Genomic DNA, 26,715 nt, shown 5'->3' on the forward strand with positions numbered 1-26,715 from the left:
AGGGACTGAAATAACACTAAGATTTTCCTCCCACAGAGGGTGTTTGGTTGAAGGTAGATGATAGTTATCACACTGTCGTGCCACATTAACGTGTCCCACTAGGCTTTATGTAGACAGTAAGCGTTTTCTAGCTACCCCGTTGTCACATGTTGGATATAAACCTTATTTCCCAAAGAAGTATTGCAAATATAAACATTCACCATATGTTTTCTGGTCGTTGAATAAGGCTCCACTCTTTGAAAATGTGTTGAAAGAACTATTTAAAACTGAGCCCCCTGATCCACCTTAATAACAACCTCATGTGAAGTAATGTAGGGACATCTCTTCTCCCCCCCCCCCCCCCCCCCCCCCCCCCCCCCACCTTGCACCACACTTGCATCTCTCTGCTCAAATAAGGTTTTAAAACTCTAGTCTTCACCTATTCACCTACTACGCTTATCACAGGAATGTCAACAAACCATACTGCTGGCCCTCTTTATGATATGTTAAGCCCGGTTGTTGTCATTGTTATGGGACCTGTGTTTCCTCTTTGATTGATCATTAGCTGTGAGAGGTGCTCCTTTTTCTGCGTCCAATCTAGGACACACTACTATATATTTTATCCACAAACATTTGGTTGCAAGCTAGATAACCCAGCAAGCTAATGACATGAACTCTTATTAGAAATAATGCCTGCTGGTATTTTAGGAGAGAGTAGCAGTGAAATTGTACAAACTGTCAGTTTATAGAAAAATAAATCCAAGATCTCTTTAAACTATTATAGGTAGTAGCATTATATACATTAATGACATGTTATTTAGAGGGCAGTGAATACTGCTTCCCATTTCATATACATGGTATGATTTTCATACTGCATAACCTCTTGGTCTCAGGCATTAGTCACATCCCACTTTTTTTTTATTGTAATGACAATATTTTATTAATTATTCTAACCCTAGTTAGATATAGGGATCTTAATTATATAGCTCCCCCATTTTATTACTTCTGTGAGTAGTAATGTATAGTTGAAGTACGAAACGTCCCTTACAAAACCTGCAAACTTTTCTGTTTCTCTGTCCAGAACTTTCATCATCACACTTAGTAGCTACTAAACGTTCGCTATTGCCCTGAGTGCTTTGTTTCGTAGATTTTTACAGGCTTTAAGCACAGAAACCTCACTCAGTAAATCTTCTGATCTTCAATCAGAAGAAAGCTTAAAGGGAGGTGGAAATGAGGTTAAATAGATTATTTCTCACATTGGCTGAACCTCAAGTGCACCAAGGCCTAGTAAAATAGCATTATTTAGAACTGTGAATCATGCAAAGCTGTTCTAATAGAGTCCAAGAATAAGATTGTGGAGCTGCAAATGAGCATAGCAATCCACTTTAAACAACAACGTGTAATAACGCTAAACAAGGGGCTGGTGTTAGACATTTCCACTGGCATATACATACATGTAGCATACTGGATACTACCCAGTCCTTATAAATACACTATTAAACTGAAGCTTGTAGTAGCAGGCTTCACAAACCCATTTATTTTAAACTTTCACGACAAGTCAGTCAGTGATTAGCCAAAATGCAGTCTGCCTACATCACAAATGAGTCACTATAGGTTAATAAATGAGAGAACAGCTTCAATGAACAGCGCTAAAAGTTAAATTAACACAGAAAGTGTCAAAGCAGGATCTAACTGTTATTTATGAGATAGTTAACATTGAGAAAGAGGAAACTCATTACTTAATATTACTGGTTCTGAAGCACTGAGATAGCAGCCCTGCAAATGAACACAGAAATATAGAGGAGCTAGCATGTGCCATTTCTCAAAATATCAAGCATGTGTCAAACGTTCAAACCAGCAGAAGGAAAGCATTTAGACAAAAACAAATTGCCAGTTGGCACCGCAGCCGCACCTATGCCCATCCCCTCACAATCTAGAAATACATGTTTCTTTTTCTGTTTGCAATTACATCACTTTCACTTTGTGTGACATTACTGTCTTTGAATCTTTGTGGTATTTTAAATAAAGATGATCTACATTCATTGTTTGGAATGATGATCGACATGGACTTCCCCATCACTGAACAGCTGTGTCCTCCCCACAGGTTTGGAAGACTACATGAGCCGATATAGTGAAAATATAACAAGGATTCTGTCTTTCTTTGGGCCTGTGCCGGACTTCTGTGGTGAAGCAGCCAAGAGCGTCATTAATGTAAGTGTGATGGTTACAGAGTTGTGTTTACAGTGAAACTTTCTCTCAATAAATACACTCACTTATGATGTAGTGTACATATATATATATATATATATATATGATAAATACGCAAAGCAAGACATTTGATGCAAACGACATGTGAATGGCAGGAAATGTTTCTCCATTATCTGTATGTATCATTAAGCATTAATGGTGCCTTCACAGATGTTATGCACACCAACAGGTTTTGATTATGTGTGTGTTCTTAAATTGTTATTTTTCTCTTTAGCTACACAGAATTTAGTGTCTGTGATTTCCAAAAAGTATTTCAGTTTTTGGTTCAAGGAGCACTTTTCCACCTTGGACCAGAGAAGCTGTCTAAATTTCTGGATTTTGCGTGCTGCAGCATCAGAATTTGGTTTTCCAGCATATCACAAAGCTCAGATCATCTCAAGCTGGTTTCTTGAACATGACATTGAGTTCACTGTGCTTAAATGACCTCCACAGTCACCAGATCTCAATCCAAGAGAAGACCTGTGGGATGTGGTAAAAGGGGACATAGATAGATGTGCTGCTGACAATCTGCAGTAATTGTGTGATGCTGTCATGTCAGTATGGACCATAATATCTGGTTAGTGTTTCGATACAGTGAAAAAGAGGGTCCTTGTTTTTCAGGGGTGTTCTTGAGACCTTGCAGTGTTTTAATAAAGTGCCACCTGAGCCCCCAAAGAGCAATTCAGTATTCAATAGGCTCCCAAGATTTTTTTAAATAAATAAAAAAATGTGTGTTAATTCAGATCAAAGACACGGAATGTCTATATTAATATACATATCTTAATTTATTATTTTCTTCATTATTTATTGTGTGTTTAGTTCTGGATGACTGAAATTCAGCAGTTTCTACTCACCTCTGAGCCATAAAGCTTTCTCCTAAGTAGAAATTAATTGGTCACATGCTGTCACAGGCGGTTAATATGTTAGCCACAGAAGGTCATCTTGTAAGGACACCCTGAGCTGGAGCATTAAATAGTTTAAGGTGGACTCGTTTGCCTTCTGTGATCACGAGAACAAGGGCAGCACTGCATGCACATTGATCTGTGCAAGTGTCGGCCCTGGATGTCACTGTTTCAAAGCTAAGACGTTATTAAAAGATTATGATAAATGGCCCGTATTTGTATAGCGCTTTACTAGTCCCTAAGGACCCCAAAGCACTTTACACATTCAGTCATCCACCCGTTCACACACACATTCACACACTGGTGATGGCAGCTACATTGTAGCCACAGCCATCCCGGGGCGCACTGACAGAGGCGAGGCTGCCGGACACTAGCGCCACCGGGCCCTCTGACTACCACCAGTGGGCAACGGGTGAAGTGTCTTGCCCAAGGACACAACGACTGAGACTGTCGGAGCCGGGGCTCGAACCGGCAACCTTCCGATTACAAGACGAACTGCCAGCTATTGAGCCACGATCGCCCCAAAAGGATATTTAGTTTAGCTTTACGGCTGAGAAGCTTTATTTTAAAATGAACCTACTGTTAAAAATTAGAGACTGTTCATTTTTTCTCAGTGAGCAAACGTACAAATTCAGCAACTGAGAAAATAGTTATTTCCCCCACTAGACATGTCCGAAGTCCTAGATAGCAACCATTCCACTTTGCTCACCTAGCTTTTCCTTCTGTGCCGTCCACAGGAGATGTACGAGCTCATTCCCTGTGACCAGCAGCATCTGGCAGCCAGGCAGGAGAGGAGGGACCAGTTCCTCATGCGTCTGGCCAAGCTGAAGAAGGACTAATAAGCTCAGGGTCCAAACTCAAGAAAAACAACTTAATTAGGTAGAAATGTGATTGTTGAGTTCAACATGTAATGAAGACCTTTTTTTCTTTAAACAGGCATACCTTGACTGAAAAGCAGCACTTTTTTAAAATGAGTAATGATCAATCTTCCTTATATGATGAGTACTAGCAGTATTAGAACATAACTCTGGATTGCTACTCCTTATGAATACAATTTTAACCGGTCTTTTGTTTTTTCTAAATCTACAGCACGTTTTAACTTTTACTCTACATCTTGGTTACAAAACCGACTGTGGTAAAATGTGAAAAACAATGATCTCATTCAGCCACATTAATGGTCTCTTGTGTAAACAAATTTCTTGAAAATGTGAATCAGTGTTTTGATTAATAAAAAAGAACACAATAACGCATTTATGTAATTGTTTTGATAGCCACACAACAGAAAGAGATGAGTGTTTTTGTGATCCTGATAATGAGGAGAAATTAAATAATGACATTTCACTACATATTTCTGGGCTGAGTGCTCTCTGCTGACTGCCACCATGTGCTCGCATAATTGTGACGGGTAAGTTCCCAAATCATAAGGAAACACATCAGGAGGGCTGTGAAAGATTTAAATTTCACACTGATATAGGTCCAATAGTGACAACCATACATCACACTCAGGGTGTTCTAGTGCAGGTTTGTGGCTCTATAAACTGAAATATTGTATTTATATTGTAAATATTTTATATGTATGTGTGTGTGGGCGGCGGAGGGCTCCCTTTTGTTATTATTAGGTGAAGTCACATTAACATTAAATGCCTGCGTAAAATTTAATTAGAGACTAATAACCCTGCTGGTTGGCCCCACCTCGAGCTTGGCCCCTCCCTCCCAGTTTGCAGGAGGGATGATGGATAATCGGTGTGCGCCTCACTCACTACTTATAGACAAGACAAGTCGAGTCTGTCCCAAACCGATTCTACTGAGACGCACAGAAGAGAACAGGACTGATTGTTTCCCCAGCTTGGTGGAAGCTTAAAAAAATCTGTTTAGGATAAACTCCACAAAAACAGGTGAGTTTAATTTCAATTCGATCTGCTAATGCCACCACAAAAAAGTGAAAATATATTTTAGAAATAATGTGTCGAATTTAGATATTTTAAAGTGTTAGCTCCTTGAATGCAGCTGCTTATTTAACCTGTGGGCCCCTTCAGTCTGAGTGCAGTTGGTTTAAGCTGGTCTTCCCAATACTTTTCTGTATACTGTCAGAATGAGTTTGAGGCTCTTATTTTCAGGGAAACGAGTGGTTGTGTATTTTTAGATTTTTGTGGAAAAAATATTATTTTTTTAAAACTACAAATACATATTTTTTCATTTTGCTTGCAACATTATTTGGCTGCTAAAATGCCCTTTAATTGCATTAAAACCATAGATCCATACAGTTTGCTTTCCCGTCCGCTTTTTGACTCTGTAATGCCAACTCTGTTATACACCTTGTCATGTGTAGCCAGAAATGTAACCTTTCAGCCCTTTAAAAATTATTTTAAATCCCACAAGTCATCCACAATATATGCATCTGAAAAATAATGATAGTTTTCTAATTACACACACACTCGCACCTTTTTAACAACATAAATATGCCATAAAACAAGGCCTCCAGCAGGTGTATTTCTCCAGCACTTTTCTAGCCTTTTAACTTTCTGCTGAATTCCACAGGTTGTCTCAGCTTCCGGACTCCTTTTGGCCGCAATGAGTTGGGGGGCTCTCTACGCCCAGCTAGGTGGCGTCAACAAGCACTCCACCAGCCTGGGGAAGATCTGGCTTTCTGTCCTTTTCATCTTCCGCATCACGATTCTGGTCCTGGCTGCGGAGAGCGTCTGGGGGGACGAGCAGTCAGACTTTACGTGCAACACGCAGCAGCCCGGCTGCAAAAACGTCTGCTACGACCACTTCTTCCCCGTGTCGCACATCCGCCTGTGGTGCCTGCAGCTGATCTTTGTATCCACGCCGGCCCTGCTGGTGGCCATGCACGTCGCCTACAGAAAACGGGGTGATAAGAGGAACATGCTGGCCTCCAATGGCACTGAAAAGATGACAGATACTGAGCTGCAGACGCTAAAGAGGAGGCGTCTGCCCATTACAGGCACTCTGTGGTGGACCTACACCTGCAGCTTGTTTTTCCGGCTCATCTTTGAGGGGGGGTTTATGTATGCGCTCTACTTTGTCTACGACGGCTTCCAGATGCCCCGGCTGGTGAAGTGCGAGCAGTGGCCTTGCCCCAACAAGGTGGACTGTTTCATCTCCAGGCCAACTGAAAAGACCGTCTTCACCATCTTCATGGTGGCTTCATCTGCCATCTGCATGGTGCTGAATGTGGCCGAGCTCTTCTACCTCATTGTAAAGGCGGTCATGAGATGCATGACAAGGTCCAGCAGGAGGAAACACACTTACCCAGACAGCGTGACACGGGATAACAAGAAGAATGAAATGCTGCTGTCTTCTTCCACAGATTCATCCAGCAACAAGACCATGTGTTAGAGACAAGAGAAAGGTGTATACTGTAAATCCAACCTCACGAGTTGTGTCTACGTCTTGGTTACTGGGATTTGTCTCACGAGATAGTGAAACAGCTTTGGATCTGTATAGTTGGGGTTGACTGTAAAGACCTGACTGAGTTCTCCGAACAAACACATTGCCAGATAGTAACGTAAAGAGTAAAACAAGTGTCAAACACTGAGTGGTTGCAACCATTTTACTGTCCACAGTTGAAATTTGCTTGAACGTGGCGAAATCTGCCTGAAAAATGAGCCTACACTGACATCTAGTGGTGACAGTGGACCCTTAACGAGCACAAACGCCTTCACAACAGCCTGAGTGATCGATTTATCCGAGGAGAACAAATGAAGTTTTGAGAAGAGAAGCAGAGTATGTTTAGCTTTTAGCTGATGAGATTGATTTTAAGTTCACAGTACCTGATGTGATTACGCTTAATGAACAAGTCTGATTTTTCTGTTTTAGAATGAAATCACTGATCTTCGCTGTTTGATCAACTTCATAGGTTCTTTTTTGGGGGGGGGGGTTGTAAATGTTTCTTTACATGTGTTAGATGACAAAAAATTTCACACGTGCATACCATTTCATTCAAAAATATGAAGAACGTATATGTTTGTACTGTATCAGATGGTTTTTCATCTACTGCCAGCAAGTTCAAGAATCCCCCTGAACAGATCATGCTGCACACATGTGAATTATTTTCTGTGAAACTGAATTCCAGACTGGATCTAATGTAAAAGAAGGCTGAAACCAGTGACGTGACACAGGAGTCATGATACTGTGTACTCTTTTAGGTGTTAGGATTTCATGTTTTTCAAGTTTATAGGGTGTAGGTTTAATTTACTTTGACCATTTCACATTCAGATAGGGTTCCTCCTCATTCACCTTGTGACTTCCAATCCTGCTTTTTTGGAAACACCAGAAGTCGCTCAGCCCCAGATCTGCTCCTGTGTTATTTGAACTTGCATTGTTTTTCTTGCAGTGTGTACTGACCCCAGCTGGCTGTATCAGCTTTCAGCATGTGCCTTATTTTAGCCACCAGACTAATCACTGCTAGGCACCGTGGCCGTGAAAATGTCTTTGTCCTTCTTCCATCCAGGAATAGCCAAGCGGGATCAGTCAGACTGTTCCAAAGTGTTGGTTAGACGTGTCGATTCCACCATAATTAAAAAGAAACCACAGTGAGCTGTATACTGATGTTACATAAGTGATGCAGCTGGGACCAAAACTAGTCTGTGTGCCTGCTCTGCACTGACCTTTGACTTCTAGCTTTCTGTAACAAGCCTAATGACATTTTCTGATGCTACATTTTTTTTTTTTTTTAACAGCAATGTACTTCCTCTTGTTTTTATGGGATAATCCTGATTATTCCTATTTCAACATGTTGTTATTGTTATTATTATTATTATTATTATTATTAATAATACAGTTTCTATTAGTCTGCCTTTAAAAGCAAACTGCACACTAATGAGCAAACAGCTTTCTAAGAAGAAATGATTAAATCTGACATTTTTTTATTATTATTATTTCACTTGCACTTTGATCCTTCAACTTGTTTTGCTCTATGAGACTTTTTTTTTTTAATTTTTAAATAAATCGGTAAAAACAGACCTGTGTGCATTATCATTTATGTGCAGTTTTATTTACTTTACTGAAATATGGGATAAGTGGGGAATTTTTTTCCCACACTGGGAGAGAATCGTCTTGCCTTACACTCTCTGTCTTCTCCTCCACATTTTGCTCTTTATAACCACATATCAGGTTTTTATTAAGTAACGTTTGACTTGGACAGATTGTAGTGTGTCCACAGGATCGGCCTTTTAAAGACCTCGCGGCTATTTAATGTTGCCTGCCTCCTAAAATGAGTAACTATTACTATTTTTAGCACCCGGGGGTCATAATTTGGGAATGTTTCTAAACTTTTGGCAACTTTTTGCGCACGGTTTTGGGGAGGTTGGCAGGGGCGTGGTGTGGCCGGAGAGGCTGATGACTCTGTGGATTCACTCATGGATGGTCACGCAATGTGACAGCCCAGTCATGGCTGGAAATGAGCGGTAGCTCCGTTTAACCGAGCCTCATCTCTCCGACTCCGAGCCTCCTCCAGAAACTAACAACAAGAAAGAAAAAAGTTTCCCTTGCGCAAAGTAACAGGCACGGAGAGAAGTTTGTGCATGAACGAGGTTGCGAGGCCCGCATTAAAAAAAACGTGAGGAAAAAAATAGTTTGTCGAGCTGTCAGAGAAGTGACAAGTTGAGTGTGGGTGGGGGGTGGATCAGGGACACAGAGGGAGGGTCGCTTCAGCCGCGGGAGGTCCACACCGCTTTTCAACGCACTCCAGTGATGGCACCGATGATGGCAGATGGATTTGCGTTTCGTGTTTAAGTATGACATCTCCGCTTTAAAGGTATGACGGATAAACACCACCGTGGCTATTTTCTTGCACAAAAAAGGGAGTACAGTAAATGAAGAACGGCATGTTATCAGGTAATTAAGAGTTGCTTCAGTTTTACCGAACAAGGGGGGAACAAAAAGGCTGTCAAAGCTTAAAAGGAGTCTGGGGACTCTGGCACACTCTGCATTGTCACTCTGGCAGGTAGGGCTTTGTATTTGAACCCGTCTGTTACATTCTTCACCATCTGACACAAATGCCACAAGTAGCTGTGGAGCTGAGGGGAGTGAGGTTTTATTATTCTTTTAAGTTTTTGTGGGTTGGTCACTAATAAGTCATCACAAGGTCACAAATGGAAAGCACGACTTTCTGATTCTCTGGGTGTAACTGCTGCAGTTTCCCCCAATAAGTTTATATTGATGTCAGATAAATGGAAACAGTGTTTAAAGAGCCTGACCGTTTTCTGAAACAGCCAGCAGTGTTTTAATTTTCCACCAGAAGATTTATTTTAATGTATTTCTTACAAAGTCTTGTGAAAGTTAACATGTTGTTTTTTCCTCTCTTCTAGGTGTCATACATATTGTGAACCCTAGTCGATGGATTTATTACCTTTTAATACAAGAATATTTTAGTAAGTTTGCCCTCAAATGAGTGTGTGTGTGTGTGTGTGTGTGTGTGTGTGTGTGTGTGTGTGTGTGTGTGTGTGTGTGTGTGTGTGTGTGTGTGTGTGTGTGTGTGTGCGCGTTTACGCTGAATATGTTGCATGATTAGGGTTCAGTGTACACAACACTGTCTAAAAGGCCACGTGTTTGTCTTTAATAAGCTAGTCTCTGCATCTGAATTCGCTATACTTCAATATTAAAATGTAGTTTGAAACTTAAGCAGCTTAACTCTTTATCAAGCAAAAGAGCCAAACCCAAAAGCTTTAACGATGTGAGGATGTGGTGCTGCTTGGTAAAGGTGTCGGGTTAGGACTGGGGAAATATACCAGCTATTTTCTAATACATAAGCAAATAATTGTGATTAACCAGAGAATAAATAATATAAATCACTGCTTTCTTCCCTTTTTAAAGTTTTTGAGTTAAAAATAATCTGTAATTTACCATAATATATCACACAGATATTATACTAGACTTAATAATTTTATTTTTTTTAATCTCTTTTCATTCTGGTGGTTTTATTATTACAGTTGCATTAGAGAGAGTGAGGGACGATGGTGTGTAGGATGTGTGTAGACGATGTCAGTTTTTGAGTGTGTGTGTGTGCGCACCCTACTAGACCCCATCTCTGTTTTCGAACCTCATAATGTTGATCTCAGCACATGCCTGCTGTGCAGTGGAGCGAGCAGGTGAGAGAGAAAGAGAGAGAGAAAGGGAGTGAACCAGGGTTCAGTGACAGAGGTGGCCTATATGGTATATGAGCTGCTAAGAAGCAGCTGCTATTGATCTGTTATCTATTTGTGATGTCTGAACTGGCAGATTTCTTTAAGGACCACTTTCTGCTAAGTGCTTACAAAACAAAATGTCAAGCTTTGCTCCACGTCCTTGCATCCTCTTCTCTGATTGCATGTGCAGTGTTTTAAATGTGAGGGTAAGCCCTTGACACCTGTTGCACTGACAAATGTTAAGCTGTTCTAAAAATCCTAAGCACCTCTTTAACTTCCACTCTCTCTGCTTATTTCTCCTCTTTTTGCTATTTGGCGCCCCTTTCCTTTTCCCCACTCCAGCCTGTACTTTCTCCATAGGCTAATTCTTGAAGCATGGGCGACTGGAGCTTTCTGGGGCGGCTGTTGGAGAATGCTCAGGAGCACTCAACGGTCATCGGCAAAGTCTGGCTGACTGTCCTCTTCATCTTCAGGATCCTGGTGCTGGGGGCTGCGGCCGAAGAGGTCTGGGGTGACGAGCAGTCCGACTTCACGTGTAACACCCAGCAGCCCGGATGTGAGAACGTCTGCTATGACGAGGCCTTCCCCATCTCGCACATCCGCTTCTGGGTGCTGCAGATCATCTTCGTGTCCACGCCAACCCTCATATACCTGGGCCACGTGCTGCACATCGTCCGCATGGAGGAAAAGCGGAAAGAAAAGGAGGAGGAGATGCGCAAGGCAAACAGGCTCCAAGAGGAGAAAGAACTCCTGTATAGAAATGGTGGCGATGTTGGAGGAGGAGGAGGCGGCAAAAAGGAGAAGCCGCCAATCAGGGACGAACATGGCAAAATCCGTATCAGAGGCGCGTTGCTGCGTACCTATGTGTTCAACATTATTTTCAAGACCCTGTTTGAAGTGGGATTCATTTTGGGCCAGTATTTTCTCTATGGCTTCCAGCTGAGGCCCCTGTACAAGTGTGCACGTTGGCCCTGCCCCAACACCGTTGACTGCTTCATATCGAGGCCCACTGAAAAGACTATTTTTATTATATTTATGCTTGTGGTGGCTTGCGTGTCTCTTTTGCTGAATTTGTTAGAGATCTATCACCTTGGATGGAAGAAAGTTAAACAGGGCATGACCAATGAGTATGCCCCCGAACGTGAGTCGCTGCGCCGCGTCGACATTGCAGAGCCTGAGTGTTTGGCCTCGGCCTCCAGAACTGCCCCATCCAGCCCCAGCTACCCTCCCAACTACACAGATGTGACGGCGGGCAGCGGGGCGTTCCTGCCGCCCATGGGTCCAGCCGCCGTGCCCTCGGCCGCAGAGTTCAAGATGGACGACCTTCAGCAGGAGGAGTCCCTCCAATCCTCCCCCTCTTCCCACTACTATATCAGCAACAACAACAACCACAGGCTGGCCACACAGCAGAACTGGGCCAACCTGGCAACCGAGCAGCAGACTCGGGAGATGAAGGCCACCTCCCCTCCACCTTCCTCTTCTTGTTCTGCCACCAGCAGCGACAATGAGCAGCACCAAAGCGTCAATGGTGCTCTGCTCCTACCCACCAGCAACACCACCAGTAACACCAACATCACCAACGCGACTGCCAACGCTGCCTCCAGCGGCAGCAGCCCTGGCGACGCCTCCAACGCAGGCAGCTGGGATGGAGGAAAGAGTGAGCACGACGAAGGCCACGTCACCACCACAGTGGAGATGCACGAGCCTCCGGTAATGGTCAGCACAGACCCTCGGCGGCTCAGTCGGGCCAGCAAGAGCAGCAGCATCAGGGCCAGGCCGAGTGATCTGGCTGTCTAAATGCATTCAGCCCTTTCATGTCCCTTAAAGCCCTCTTGAATAACATGCCACTATCCTCACCCCAAACCCAGACACAATCATGAACATATAATAAGCAACAAAACAAACAAACAAACAAAACAAACCATGAGACAGGAAAGCAAGAAAGTCAAGAGAATGTTTAGGGCAAATGTGAAATGACTGAACCACTAGCTGTCGTTGATTTAGTGCAATCGGTGAGTTGCAGAGTAGTTGAGGCAAGGTTTGGTTTTTCTTGATTAATAGTCTATATTTATGCACACAATATGTGACCATGCACTTCTACAAAGTCAGGAGCCTCCGGTAACAGCAATGGATGGAGTGAAAGACATTGTGATCTATTAATTTTACATGAAAATGGACACATCTCACCAACATGTTTGATTTGGGGAAAGGGGATCTTCTGGTGTTTCTCTATTTTTTTCCTTTTTGTTGAGCCGCGAGGACTAATTATTCCAAATGGAAATGGTCATTGAAGACCGGTGACTGGAAATTTTGAATATTTTTATCTGGAGGAAACAGAGATAGCTGATGTTAATGCACAGGGCACCGGATGTGGGCAACTTGATCATAAATCTCAGTCCACATTTTTATCTGTTTTCATTGTCAAACTTGCAGCACAAACGTGCACGGTGTGCTGCACGGCATGTCGGGAGACCCGGAAGCCATTCTGCGCTTCCTGAATTTTACTGACTTGACTTATTTGTCGTGTTGAGAGTAATTCATCCTCAATGCATTTGTACATGACGTTACATGTATTGTGTTCTGTGTAGTTGTGCATGCCAGCATGTGTAGCCCTACAACTCACCGATTCACTGACATATTTGCGTGGCAAAGTAGGCTAGCTAGGTTCTACCCATGATCCTATTAAAAAAGAAAAACAAAAGTTATAATGACATGGAACAGATAGGACGTTACTTTGGAAACTTTCAAAGGGTCCTGGGATTAAAGAAAAATAAGTGAAGCGTGGACAGGATATGGGTTAAAAATGCTGGTAAGTCTTTCTTGCTATGTCCAGAGTACATCTGGGTCTCTCTGAACACCGCATTGCCAGTAAACCGGGCACAAAAACAAGGAAAGTAGGAGTCCCTTACGCCTCCCTCTGTCAGTGTTACCTTTAGTCAACATATCTGAAAAGAAAAATGCTCTCAGCGAACTGCACAAATATAAGATAATGCCTTCAAAGGCTATAAAAAAATGCATGCATGCCACTAAGTGGTACAAAAAAAACTTTATTAAGATTTACCTTGTAAATTCAAACGCTCAGCCTCCCAGAGCTCCAGAGTTACGTTTGTAACCATTTTTGTAAGATTGTCGGCAAACATTTCGGCCCTCAAACCCACTCCCACCTTTTTAAAAAACAGAAATCCCCCACACCTAAAGATTGAGAGCAACTTTGGTCATTTTCTTTTACACTGAATTGAATTTTACTCATAAATTGCATACTTGTAGTAGTCAGTTTGTGATTGCGAAACAGCTATGACTTAAAAAAAAAAAGAAAAAAGAAAAAAAGACAAGGTGACTGGCGTTGGGCGTCTCAGAACGCCGCAGGGTGCAGTCAGCCTCGACTGCTTCTATTTTGTTGTGTTCATCTTGATTCTTAGAGACCTTTAGAAACCCAAACTTTTAAACTGAACTCATCATTAGCCGCAGTCCTCTGTTCCTGTTATGTCTTTGTGCTGTTTGGTTTTGTCCACAACCCAGGCACTCACTTTCAAAAAGCTTTTTTAACTTTACATCAACAATAATCTGCTGTATTTCCTGTGAGTCCAACACCGGGGCAGAGTTCACACAGCAGCACTGTGTGAAAAGTTAACCATCTGCATTGGAGATATTGCACTGGTAGAGCATAACATCATAGCTGATTACTAATATGTCTGTAGGAACAGTACTTTTCAATGAGTTATTGTGTATTGGTTAATACACTGGAGTAGGAGCAGTGCAAAAAATGTTGTCTTTCCATTTGTCAGGGTGGTGGTGGTGGTGGGGTTACAGAATGATGGCACAGTATGGTTTGAGATTCTCAGCGCCCACAGGAGTATCATGTGTGATACTGTATCTTACTTATTTAGCTTCTTTCAGCGCAAATAGAGACTCGAAGAAGAGAATATATAAAATGCGTAGATTAAAGCTGCCCTTCCAAATCCATGGTTCCCATTCAAATGACAAAGACTTCTTTGATATCTGCATTTACAACTTGGTAGTTGGTAAAGATTTGCACATTTAGAAAACAAAACTACTTTTCTGCAGGGCTCATGTTGGTAGCAGTCGAGTGACAGGGAGAGAGCAAGACGCCAATCTTTATGATCCTCAAAGGGAAAAACATGTCTTAAACCAAAGCGCAGTCACTCTTCACAGAAAATGTATTATTAAAGATTTTATCTCAAGCTCAGATGATGATGAGAAAAAACAATACAGTGGCGGGAGAGAGAATAACAGCTGGGGTAATTTTCTGTTTGTTTACTCAGTATGTTCTCACAGAACTGTCGGGACTCTGGTTAGACGTCACATCAGATGGCTCCAATGTTGAGAGAATGTTAGCTGGGTAGCTGGCCCTTCCCTAACCCTGCATACAAAGCCCTGACAGGATGTTTTGTTCGAAGCCTGTGATCCCTGTGACTCCTCCAAACTCTCTCCTCTTATGTTTCATGCAGAGCATGATTTCTCTGGCTCGTCAGGGAGTCGGAACCATCTCACAATGCTCACAACAGCAACCTGTTTTCAGTGCTGTCTTAAATAAGAGAAGTGCCTTGTGTATGAATTATTTGTTTGTAAGAACAAGATGATGTAAATGTTCATTTACCTCAAATGTTTACAAAACTGTTACTAAATAAATTTTTTGTACCATATTTATTGCTCTTGTTTGCTTTACATGATGAATGAAATCAGAGCTGCAGGCTTCAGTCTTCGACTGGGGTCATGGAGTGACAGAGGCCGTGATTTGTTCTATTTTTAAGATGACAAAATACAAATAATTAATAAAATACTTCATAGAGTCGCTTTGTGCTTTTTAGGTTTCAATTTAAACACATTTATTCCAGTCTGTCAGAACAAATGAATCTGAAGATCACAATCAGAGAGCTAATTATTAGCTGTTTGTCCAAATGTAAAATCACTTCCAGAGGCCCATTTCCAAATTACCTTATGTAACATGAGGTTTTGATAATTCTTGGTTAACTTAGAGAAACTTGGAGAAACACTTTTTTCCAAACTTGGACAGAAATGTCTTGTCATAATGGGACAGACAGCAAAACTGGAACCCAATGTTAGACTTCGAGGTTTGAATTTTGGGGGAAAGATTTCACGAGATGTTTACTTGCTAGGTAAACTTCCAGGATTTTTGCCCTTCCATCCACCCCCTTTTTTTAAATTTAAACCTGAACAACACAAAAGTCATAAGATGACAAAAAGTAGGATAAATACACCCCCTCCCCCCAGCCCTCCCTTAATTGAACTGGTTTTATGGTGTAAACACAATAAAAAGTAAGACACTTTGTTTTTTTAATAAATGCAAATTCTACAAACTTTAAACTCAGTTTAATCAGAATTTTATCAGAAGCACAGTCTGGGTTTGATCTGCCACTTAACCTCAACAGCACTACATTCAGTTGTCACACATTACTCATCAAATAGACTCATTAGGCTGACATTTTTAAAAGTCATGGTCAGATGGAATTCATATATCTTCTAATAAAAGTAGAATGACAAAAACAAAATATGCATGAAGTCCAGAACTTGCTTTTTTTCAGATATTTTAATCCGCCGTCGTGAGTGCTTGTAGTTGGCTCAGTTATAAAGATCATAAGGATCATTCTCAAGTGTTTTCCTTTTTAGGCTATCCTCAGTTTTATGTATGTATGTTTTTTTTCCTCCTCCTTTGTCATTTCCCATACTGCCGGCTTCCTGTTTATTGCTCTTTGACATTCAACCCTCCGCAGTTCACTCCCTCACGCTGCCTTCCGACAGCAAATATTAAAAAGTGGCGCTGACTCAGAGTTACTTCATAACCACATCAAGAAATAATTAAAATGACACGGCTGTGTTAGTCTTGCACCTGGGAGTCAAACATCTACCGCAAACACTTTCTGCACAATTACAAGAACTGAGGATTTACAACACTGTGCGATGCATGATATTGATGGGTGGAATTTACAGCTCAGTGTGAACTTCCTTTGAGCACAGTGAGCAAACATACAAAGAGAAAAATGCGGACTTAACGAAATGTGTACTTCAAATACTTTTAAGTAAATGTGAAGGGATGCACATTTGGGTAAATGGAGGTTGTAATTAATGGCCTTATATAGACCTTTTTACATAATATTACTCAAATGATAATTATTTTACAAAGAAACTCCTTTAATCTCAGTGCTAAATTTTAGTGGTCCTGAATAATTTCTGAAGGATTAATAGTGATGTCTAGTACCCAATGAGAGCCATAGTACACACAGTGTTGGGGAGTAACGGAATACATGTACCGCCATTACGTATTTAAAATACAAAATATGAGTAACTGTATTCCGTTACAGTTACCGTTTAAAAAGGTGGTATTCAGAATACAGTTACTTTGTTGAAATAAATAGATTACACTGCGGTACTTCCCTGTTTCATTTTGTCGCGGGTCAGGACTGTTTGGTTTTGTTTGACAGCTACGTTCTGTTGTTCCAGGCGGCAGCGTTGCGGTTGCCATGGTTACAGGGTGACGCTCTCTCTCTGCGTGTTTCCTGGGTGAGAGAGCACCTTTTTGTTGTTGTTGTTGTTGTTGTTGTTGTGCTAAGCTAATAGGCAGAATGCAGAATGTAGCCTCATGGGCAGTGTAGTCCGTGCTGCAGGGAGAATGGACTGCCATACTCGTTATGTGTCTGTGAGCGCGAGGAGGGAGAAAAAGGGAAAGTACGAGCTGTCATCGAGCAAAAACGGGAGCTGGAAACATGTAAATATAATAATAACCACTGCAGTCAAGAAGAGTGCCTGACGAGCCCAGTTGTAAATAAGCTATTAAGACTCGACTGTACGCTGTGTTCGTGTTTTCCTCCGAAACAATAAGTTCCGTTGGAGCAGTCTTTCAACGCCTCTCTCTGTCTCTCGCTACCAGAGTTGACCCAGACAACAAAGTAAAGCTATTTTTCGGCTACGAGCCGACAGGGACCCCGCCGTATTAGTCAGAGGTCCTTTACTACAGTTCGGAGCCGCGGACCTTCAGTAATAGTAATAAATCACACAGCAATAGTACATTCACGTAGTTGTAAACAGCATGATAATATGTTAAGTAATCCAAAGTATTCAGAATACGTTACTCTCATTGAGTAACGTAACGGAATACATTACAAAATACATTTTGGGGCATGTAATCTGTAATCTGTAGTGGAATACATTTTAAAAGTAACCTTCCCAACACTGAGTACACATGTCAGTTTCTAAAAGCTTAGCCTAAGGCATAATTATATTAAATAATGATATATTGATGATATTTAAAAGCTTTAGTCATAGAATAAAAGCTGAATTGTTTATTTGGGACTCGTGTCAACTAAAAAAACAACAAGAGACATCCTCAAATCTGCCTGTGACATTAGCAAAAATCTGCCTAATGGGGTGGTTTTGCCACACAGCAGTTGTCCAGTGAGAATTTTGGATAAAAATCTTTATATTTGATCAATCTATTGTAATAAAATAAGCAAATTCACGTCTTTTAAAATTTTTAAAAACATTTGAACATTTAAGGTTATAAAAAGGTCTGACACCCACACAAATTTCTTTAACGTACAGCTTTACCTACATATAAACATGTCTTTTAATATTAATATGAATCTATCTACATTATATGGAAATGTAAATGATATTCCTGTTTCATTGTGTGTACTTATCTGTAAACCATGTAATCAGTAAAATCCTTTGGTGGAGACCGTATTAGATTGTTGGATGGTGCTTTGTGTGTCTCTTACGCTTAACCTTTTTCTTATTGTCTTCTAACTGGCAAACAGAGGATGCAGTCTAGTAGAGTTGTTGTAATAAAACTTCCTTGACATTAAAGGTCTGTTTGTTCAGTGTCAACATCTTTGACCGGGTCTGTGAAACTCAGAACCATCAACCAAACTAAAACTGTGACAATGGTGAAACGTTTTCTTCTATAGGAGGTCATTCTGATTGCAACCACCCCACCTTAAACAGCTGATGGATAATTTGCAGTGACTGCTGAGTAGGAAACCTTTCTAAAGGGGCCCCACTCCAGCTTTGTGCAGCAGCTCATTGTCTTACTCGGGCTCACTATGAATTCAAACTGTAAATGTAAAGTTTTACAGCTCGATTTGAAGTTATTTTCGATACTGATGTTAGTATTTTCAGCTATTTCGCTATTTCATCACCGTGGCTGGCTCAGTTAGCATTACCTCTGCTCGCTGGGCTCAGACTGGACCTTTGGTAGTTATTATATACACACATGATTCATATTCTTAATGCTACAGTGTTTTATGTATTATTTAATAAATATTAGTCAATGTCTGTAATAATATCAAACTGGATTGAAACTAGTGTTGCTGAAGCATTGCAGCTAAATGTTGCCAAATCAGCTGTATATTTTGCTTACATGTCCTCTTCCTCCTTCCACAAGTGCAGTCGTGTTGCAGGCTACAATCAGTCTGTTCTGATGCCAAACCAAGCAGCAACCTCAGGCTGACAAATTAAAGTGCCAAAGAGCTTTATAGTTCATGTTTCCTTTTGCATAACAACTCTGCGGGGGGTGAAGTTTGCTACCTGAACGCTCGAGTTAACTGACAGGTGTCCAGATGCAGGCATCTATAGACTGAACTGGATCTCTCCATCATGTTTGTGCCTTTTGAAGCATTTTATTGATACAACCTGCTGAGAGCAGGAGTGCCCCCAGAATCTTTTCACAGGGGTGGAACACCAAAAACAGAATTGCTGTTTTCAAATTTAGGTTACATGAAAAATATGACAAAAAAGACAGAAAGAGAATAATGATATAAATAGTTTATTTCCTGCTATTAACGTTGATATCACTGAAAATAGGTACATATAAAAACCAAATAAGATTTGGAAATCTAGAATAATCTGCTTTAATTGGCTGAATGATTGATTGACTGGAGGTCCCAACCACTGCTTTAATGATTCTCAGCAGAGGTGAGCAGAAGCATCTTGAGAGTCACTCTCCCAGAATGGAGTCAACTTTAAGAGCAAAACTTGGCCAGGAAAGACAAATAAATATTAGAACATGCAAGAGTGTGAGCGGTCATCCCGGTCAGGGATTTGAACCAGGTTTTCTGCAATTTTATTAAATTACTACCAACATAGGACTGTCTTGCCGGTTAGGGTGGCCAGGAAATTTTGAATGGTGGCCAGTGCCCCACCTGACTGTGTGTGGTGTGTATTTCAGTTTGGGTGAGTGAAATTGTAGTAATTTCTTAGACTTTTACTTAAGCATTCATCTTAATAACATTAATAATTAGGATTAATCAGCAGATATGTAAGAGTGCAATGCACCCCTACTGTACAGTGATGCAGCTTTCTAACAAATCTTGCTAGTGTTAGCTGATAACATTCTTTCTAATCTGTTGTCTAAATATGGTCACTTCTAGCTCCACAAACACAGAAGCCAAAAAAGCTACGTTTCATCATGATGGAGAGGCCAAAACCAACAGGTGATATCACCTTGGTAACAATCTCCTAGGTGGTTGCATGTCAAACAAGCGTTTTGCCCACAGACTGCTGTAACACAGATGTCTGTAAAGTAGTTGATGCGACACTTCTATCTGCAATCAAAACAGTGCTTTTTATTTTGTTATGAACTTTTAAGTAATGGAGGTTTCAAATATGCAAAAGCACACTAGCATAGAGAAAAGTTAGTTTTTTCATGATGAGCGAGGTCAACACTAATGAGACTATAAGAGATTAGACTACATTTTCTAAGCCCCAATGTTTTCTTGGCGCAGCATATTTTTTCATATGCATATCTGTAAGATGCAAATCCAAAGCATCTTTTTTTTTCATTGTAAACACAAGCTCTGCAAGGTCAGTTATGTTGCAGACATAGTTTACTAGTCTCTTTTCTTTAGCTGTGAAAGGACTCCAAAAACCTCAATAAGTAAGAAAATGAGCACTGGGTTACTTAGTGCAGAAATCTGGCAGTGTGTCTAACAGGGGAGTGCAGTACATGAGTGCTGCGCTCTTGGGTCCAGTGGCTGAAGAGTGATGGGAGATAGATGATCTTTTGGCACGACTAACAGGAGGCCTCAACCCATCACTCACCAGTGGCTTTGTTTCCACTTCAGGGCCAAACATTCGTAGCAGGATTCATTTGATTCACGTTGTTCCTGTTTTTGTGTCTGTTCTTCTGTAGATCAAGTTAATAATGCACAAATGGAAGGAAGATACTTAATTACAGTTTTAGTTCTCTCGACCATGTCTTTGCCATTTTGTGTTTCTGATCCCCAACAGTTTAAAGAAATGTTTTTAGAAATTTTGTTAGAAATAAATGTTTTTTTATGCTTAATAAAAATGGAATAGAATGACTTTATTGTCACTATACATACAGATGTATCTCATTGTACAACTGTACAGTGACAATAAAGGGATTCTATTCTATTCTATTTTTATTACACCTTTTTTAAAAAGCTGATTGAATTTGTTACTTTTGTCTTACAAATCATATTAAGCTCACCAGCAGAAAACACAAGATTTTTTGACTTATTGCAAACTACATTGGTTCTTTGTTAACTGGTAACTAGGCAACAATAACAGTCCTGTGCTTTTCAGCTGAAATCTTTTTCAGGGCGACCAAAGGCTAGCCTGTAAATTTAAATTATATGTTCTTGTTTGTTTTTTTGTTATGATTTTCCTATTTTTTTTATTTTGAAAAGGCTACATAAATTATTTTGAGAAATATCTTTATTTGCTTAGACAGCAGCTTTGAGCTTTTGCACAGACTTTGACTCAAACCTAAAACGCCTCACACTGATTTATTACAAATCGCCTGTTAATGTAAAACATTTGTAGAATTTAACAAAATAATAAATAATAACGATACATCCAGAAAGTAAATACGTTCAGACCTGTGGTCACGATAATGGTTTTAATCCACTCTGAAGCCCCACTTTGCCCCTGTGATGGAAAAGTGACTTCTTGAGAACAAGAACGTCTGTCACTGAGTCACCAGTCTGCAGTTCAGGGCAGACAGGAGGCTATATTTAGCCTTTAATCACCTAACAAATTCACACTCAGTCCACAGCACAAATACCTCAGGCCCTCTTTATGTATTTCAGGAGTGTGATGAATTTGTTTCTAGGAGGCCTGACCGCTGGCTCATGGAAAGATGTTGGTTTGTTTGACAGAAGCTTTTCTAGTTTGGTACCAGACTTATTGGTCTGACTGCATTCTTTAAAGTCTAGATCACGAATCCTCGGTTATTTTTAACAAAGAATTACAAAATAAAAGGAATAAGTGATCTTGTGGTTAAAATTTCATCAGTGCAACCCCCACATACTTAAAGTTATGCCGCTTTCTATGATGCCGCTTCAGTCACACACATTATCTACACTACGTAATTATATATATATATATATATATATATATATATATATATATATATATATATATATATATATATATATATATATGCTGGGGTCTATCACACCAGGCAAGACCCCAGGTGCAGGCTGTGTAAAGATGCCCCAGAGACAATCCAGCACATAACAGCAGGGTGCAAGATGCTAGCAGGCAAGGCATACATGGAACGCCATAACCAAGTGGCCGGCATAGTGTACAGGAACATCTGTGCCGAGTATAACCTGGAAGTCCCGAGGTCAAAATGGGAGATGCCCCCAAGGGTGGTGGAGAATGACCGAGCTAAGATCCTGTGGGACTTCCAGATACAGACGGACAAAATGGTGGTGGCTAACCAACCGGACATAGTGGTGGTAGACAAACAGAAGAAGACGGCCGTAGTGATCGATGTAGCGGTTCCGAATGACAGCAATATCAGGAAGAAGGAACACGAGAAGCTGGAGAAATACCAAGGGCTCAGAGAAGAGCTCGAGAGGATGTGGAGGGTGAAGGTAACGGTGGTCCCCGTGGTAATCGGAGCACTAGGTGCGGTGACTCCCAAGCTAGGCGAGTGGCTCCAGCAGATCCCGGGAACAGCATCGGAGATCTCTGTCCAGAAGAGCGCCGTCCTGGGAACAGCTAAGATACTGCGCAGGACCCTCAAGCTCCCAGGCCTCTGGTAGAGGACCCGAGCTTGAAGGATAAACCGCCCGCAGGGGTGTGCTGCGTGTTTTATATATATATATATATATATTTATTTATTTATTTATTTATTTATTTATTTATTTATTTATTGATATTTGTATATACTATCAAATTCAGTCCGCCACAGTCTCTCATTTTAATGTTTCATTACTAAAGACACATCAGTGATTTCAGAGTTAAGAATCCAAATGTCCTCTGTGTATCCTGGTTGCTCTAGTTTTAATACTTTTTTTTCTTTTGTCTGCTCTAAAACATCAATCTAAAAGTGATGAACAAATAATACTGTCTGAATCAGCACATTAGGTGGATTTTGTGTCAATAAAAATGTACACATGATCTCGGGTCATTTAGAAACCAAGTAGAGATGTGATGACCTTTGTGTTCGGTCCTGTCTTGGACTCAGTGTGTATCAGACTTCTGTTAAAACTAAAGTGGTCAGATAACAACATTGAAACTTGAAAGCCATAATTGGTTAAATGAATTCAATAACTTTTCAAAACTCCTTTTGATAACCAACTGTTTAACTATGACTTGACAAAACAAAGAATTTAGTAAAATCTGATGCAAACATTGCTGACACATTTTAAACATACAGTTCACCTAAACACAGCGCTTTTCCATAAACTCAGTGCCTCCTGATACCATATATGATGTAATGTTGCAGCACTTACTCTTTGTAGTCATGTCGGGTGGCTTGTTTTGACTGTCCATACAATGAAGGGAGGGGCTCCACAGGGAGAAAAACTATTATGACAGTTATGTGAAGGGAAAGCAGCGGGAGGGGGGGTTCAGCTCTGCGGGGACACCTACAGGCCAGGCAAGGGCATGGACATGATACCCACAATGCAACTCGGTGACTCCACCTGGCTCCTGAATGCAGCAGGTTGCTCTAATCACCCAGTGACTGATACTAAAAACATTTGTCTGTCCCTCTTCTTTAAATAATCAACATTAAAGTTTCCCTCAAATGGCTGCATAGACTCCCATTTTTGACAAAAAGTCAAATGTTTAACCTTCAGTGACTGAGTGGCGTCATTTGAGACCACAGCAGATTATTTATATGGCGTGTCCTGAGGATTTTCAACTATAAAAATATTTTCTGTCATGAATTTATCATTTGTTTTGTGGAAGATTTGCCCCGTTGGTGTGTCAAGAATAATAAAAAGTTGTGCAGATATTTAAACCCAGTATTAAAATTGGAAAGAAAGGTGATTCCACAGCATGTCTTCTATCCTGTCTTCCTTCTCTTACCCCAACCGGTCGCAGCAGATGGCCCCGCCCCTCCCTGAGCCTGGTTCTGCCGGAGGTTTCTTCCTGTTAAAAGGGAGTTTTTCCTTCCCACTGTCGCCAAAGTGCTTGCTCATAGGGGGTCATATGATTGTTGGGTTTTTCTCTGTATCTATGAAGCGCCTTGAGGCAACTTTTGTTGTGATTTGGCGCTATATAAATAAAATTGAATTGAATTGAATTGAATATTGTCCAGGATACTTATGCATTTAGACTTTCAGCTAGCATCAAACTACACTAAAGTCACAAGAACAATTTACATGATCAACAGACCTGTTTCATATCAACTTTTACTGTGAGGAAAAGGAGAGTTGCTCCTGGTGACGATATGGGAGAGGTGAAAGTGATCTTGGCTTCAAAGGACAGTGGCGTACTGCATTACTCATGTTATGAGAACTTAAATCTGTTTACACAGTGACATAGTGGAGACTGGGCTACCTTTTGTGGACAAAAAGCAAGTCCCCATAAAATAAATCTTCTTCTTCTTCTTTTTGTTGTTCCACAAATGACTTTAGAGATGAGAGGGTTGAGAGAGAAAGTGTCCAATAAATGTAGCAGACGAGGTGTTTTCAAAGAATACATGTGTCTGATACCTGAACTAATGTACAAAATCAAATCTGAAGTTCACCACCGATGAGCTGCTGGTATATTTAGCAACCCAGGAATTTTCCAAAGGTCTTTTTAAGTTTTAAGTTGGGCATTTGCTGCTTTTTCACTCATTTTCAGTCCAGTCTTCTATATTAACATTTTCAGAGGAATGTTTTTTGGTTGTTAAACCAACAACAATGGCCAGTAAATCAATCAAGGGTGAAAAGATAGCTAACTCAAAGGATGAGCAAGTGTTGTTTCAACACATAACAGACAACTTAGCAAAGAGCTAATTTTACTTTGTATCTTTAAACACTTTGTCACTAACAGCCTGTCGTAAAAACATGTCATTTGTTTCTATTTCTTTAGGTGATTCAACAAAAAATGCTAGAGCTAACATAGTTTCATGAACATAAAATAGAAACAAATCAGGTCAACAGGTCTTGTGGAGTAATGAATCTAAATGTGAAATCACTATGTATGAGGGAGGTCAAAAGAGAGGTACAACAGTGAGTGTCTGAAACCATCCATAAATATGGTGGAGGCTCTGTCATAGTTTGGGGCTGCATTTCACCCACGTGGTGTTGGTGATCATGAAATGTAAAGTTGATTACATTACGAATCCAGATGATTTTTGATCCACCGTACAAAACCATCTGGAGAGCATCTGATTGGCCGCGGCTTCATTTTTCAGCATGATAATGATTCCAAAAACACCTGGATAGAAAAACACACAAGTGACAAATCAGTCCTTAACTGGCCTCCCCAGAGACCTCAACAATATTGACGAAGTAAATGAGACAAAAGGCAGCCAACATCCATGTATCTTTCAGAAAATCTGAATATTTCTGAAGATTACTTAAATAAATTACAGGAAAGCTCCCTAAGTTGAGACAGTGCTGAAAAATAAAGGAGCTCAAACCAGAGTTAGAGTTTTCAAACTCCATTTTTGCCTTACATCCTGTATTTCCATGAATATTTGCACCTGTTTCAATGAATGGCTACACCTATCCTCACATTTTCCTAGTTAAATACGAAGAAATAAGTGGTGCCTAAAGACTTTTACACAGTAATATATATTATCTGTGGGCTGAATTGTGGAGAAGCCTTGTGGACAGCTGCCTACGCTGCATTATTAGAAGCAGACTAGGCAGTCAAAGTAGTCATGATTCTAATAATGATAACTTTAAGCTTGAATACCTAAAGAGAAGAGAGAACTTCACCATAAAAGCAAAAACCATTTCTTGTACAGGGCTGTAAACATGTTTATTTCTTCTCTAAAGTTGGACATTTTAACACAGGGACAGGGAATGATTTCGTTTTGAAGTCAGCCTCAAGCCGCCATTCAAAGAACTGCAGTTATTGGCACTTCCAAGGTGGGTTCTAGAAGGTGGACACAAATAAGTTTAGTAATTTTTGAAGAAAAAGACGCAAAACTGTTCATATGTACAGTCAGGACATTCTGGGGCTGTTGGGAGGCGGTTTTAAGGCTAAACCCTACACTGACTGTGTCATCCAGTGGGCATTTGGAAAAAGAGGAGTTTGGTGACTGCACTGAGGGGATTGTGCAGTCAATGCCCACCATGACTTACCAAATAGGATTGAGCCATCTGAATTTTAACCTCATCCGAGCCTCCGACTCACCCACAGCAGCAGTCGGAGCCATAATTACACTAACCTGTGTCTGTGTGTATGTCTGAAGCTGTTGTCTATCAAATGTACTCCAAACATTCCCAGCCATAGTTTGGAAATTTGTATAACATTTAAGTAAAAAAAGAATCAGTAGACGTCTTTTGTAGGTGTGTGAGTAAAATATTTGTGCTGCCCTTTAACCCACATCCAAGCGTTCGCAGCTAAACTCTTGCCCATCCCTCAGCCAGTCCTGTGCCATGTGTTGAGGCACACAACCTGAGAAATGCAGTTGTCATCCATTCCTTCTCTCTTGTCCTCTTTGCAGCTGTATACTACACACACATACACACACGCACACACACAGAGCAGCAGCTCTTGCCTCCCAGGCGCTGTTGTTTTATCAATAAATGGCGACATTAGTTCATATCATGTGATTCGAAGAGGATTCGTTGCACATTAGAGGCCCTAATCGCCGCCTATAGTCTACCCCCCGGGCCTCGCCTACATGACCCTGCTGAGCACAGCGTTTTCTTTATGCCCCCTGACAGAGCTGGGGATTGAGCCCAAACAAAAAAAAAACACGAGGGTGAAAAAATGTTTTTACACCCACCACGCTCCCTCGCAGGCCTGGCTGTGTGGGCTCACCGAACCCTTTTAGCTTTCGATCAATGGGGCAAGTTACTGGAGTCTGGCCAACTCTGACAGATAGCACAGAAAGAAAAAAGCATGCCTCTTCAAAAATTTTGGTTTTTTGTCACTGTGTTTTGTACCTCCACCCATCCTCACTTCAAAAAAAAAAAAAAAAGAAGAAGAAAAATGCAAGGTGAAATGAGGGAATGCTTCTTTTATTTTCCCTTAAA

The 26,715-nt window shown here is 40.8% G+C and overlaps 3 protein-coding genes across 6 annotated transcripts in view; all 3 read left to right on the forward strand.

Annotated features, from left to right (window-relative positions):
* The window catches only part of cryl1 (crystallin, lambda 1), a 29,249-nt gene extending 24,871 nt beyond the window's left edge, over positions 1-4,378 (forward strand). For both annotated transcript variants that reach the window (XM_026144637.1, XM_026144636.1), the window contains exons 8-9: positions 2,084-2,190; positions 3,866-4,378. In XM_026144637.1, the coding sequence (XP_026000422.1) occupies positions 2,084-2,190; positions 3,866-3,967 (209 nt within the window). In that variant the 3' untranslated portion in view covers positions 3,968-4,378. The remainder of the gene's footprint in view (positions 1-2,083; positions 2,191-3,865) is intronic.
* Positions 4,379-4,456: 78 nt separating this feature from the next.
* Positions 4,457-8,110, forward strand: gjb8 (gap junction protein beta 8). The gene is made up of 2 exons (XM_026144639.1): positions 4,457-5,023; positions 5,667-8,110. Exon 2 carries the CDS (start codon positions 5,700-5,702, stop codon positions 6,486-6,488), a length of 789 nt encoding a protein of 262 aa, XP_026000424.1. The 5' UTR covers positions 4,457-5,023; positions 5,667-5,699; the 3' UTR covers positions 6,489-8,110.
* A 672-nt stretch (positions 8,111-8,782) lies between these two features.
* Positions 8,783-14,932, forward strand: gja3 (gap junction protein, alpha 3). 3 transcript variants are annotated; one of them, XM_026144613.1, is made up of 3 exons: positions 8,783-8,987; positions 9,461-9,523; positions 10,619-14,932. In XM_026144613.1, exon 3 carries the CDS (start codon positions 10,652-10,654, stop codon positions 12,071-12,073), a length of 1,422 nt encoding a protein of 473 aa, XP_026000398.1. In that variant the 5' UTR covers positions 8,783-8,987; positions 9,461-9,523; positions 10,619-10,651; the 3' UTR covers positions 12,074-14,932. The 3 variants fall into 3 exon arrangements, with proteins under 3 accessions (XP_026000398.1, XP_026000397.1, XP_026000399.1); XM_026144612.1 differs by having other exon boundaries at positions 8,783-8,907; XM_026144614.1 differs by lacking the exon at positions 8,783-8,987 and adding an exon at positions 9,009-9,096.
* Positions 14,933-26,715: the final 11,783 nt, after the last annotated feature.

Source organism: Astatotilapia calliptera, chromosome 16 (assembly GCF_900246225.1).
Source record: "Astatotilapia calliptera chromosome 16, fAstCal1.2, whole genome shotgun sequence".
NCBI classification, from domain to species: Eukaryota; Metazoa; Chordata; class Actinopteri; order Cichliformes; family Cichlidae; genus Astatotilapia; species Astatotilapia calliptera.

Bases quoted from the DNA above. Each gene is read 5' to 3' on its own strand.
- gja3 (XM_026144613.1), top strand. From the start codon at position 10,652: ATGGGCGACTGGAGCTTTCTGGGGCGGCTGTTGGAGAATGCTCAGGAG.
- gjb8 (XM_026144639.1), top strand. From the start codon at position 5,700: ATGAGTTGGGGGGCTCTCTACGCCCAGCTAGGTGGCGTCAACAAGCAC.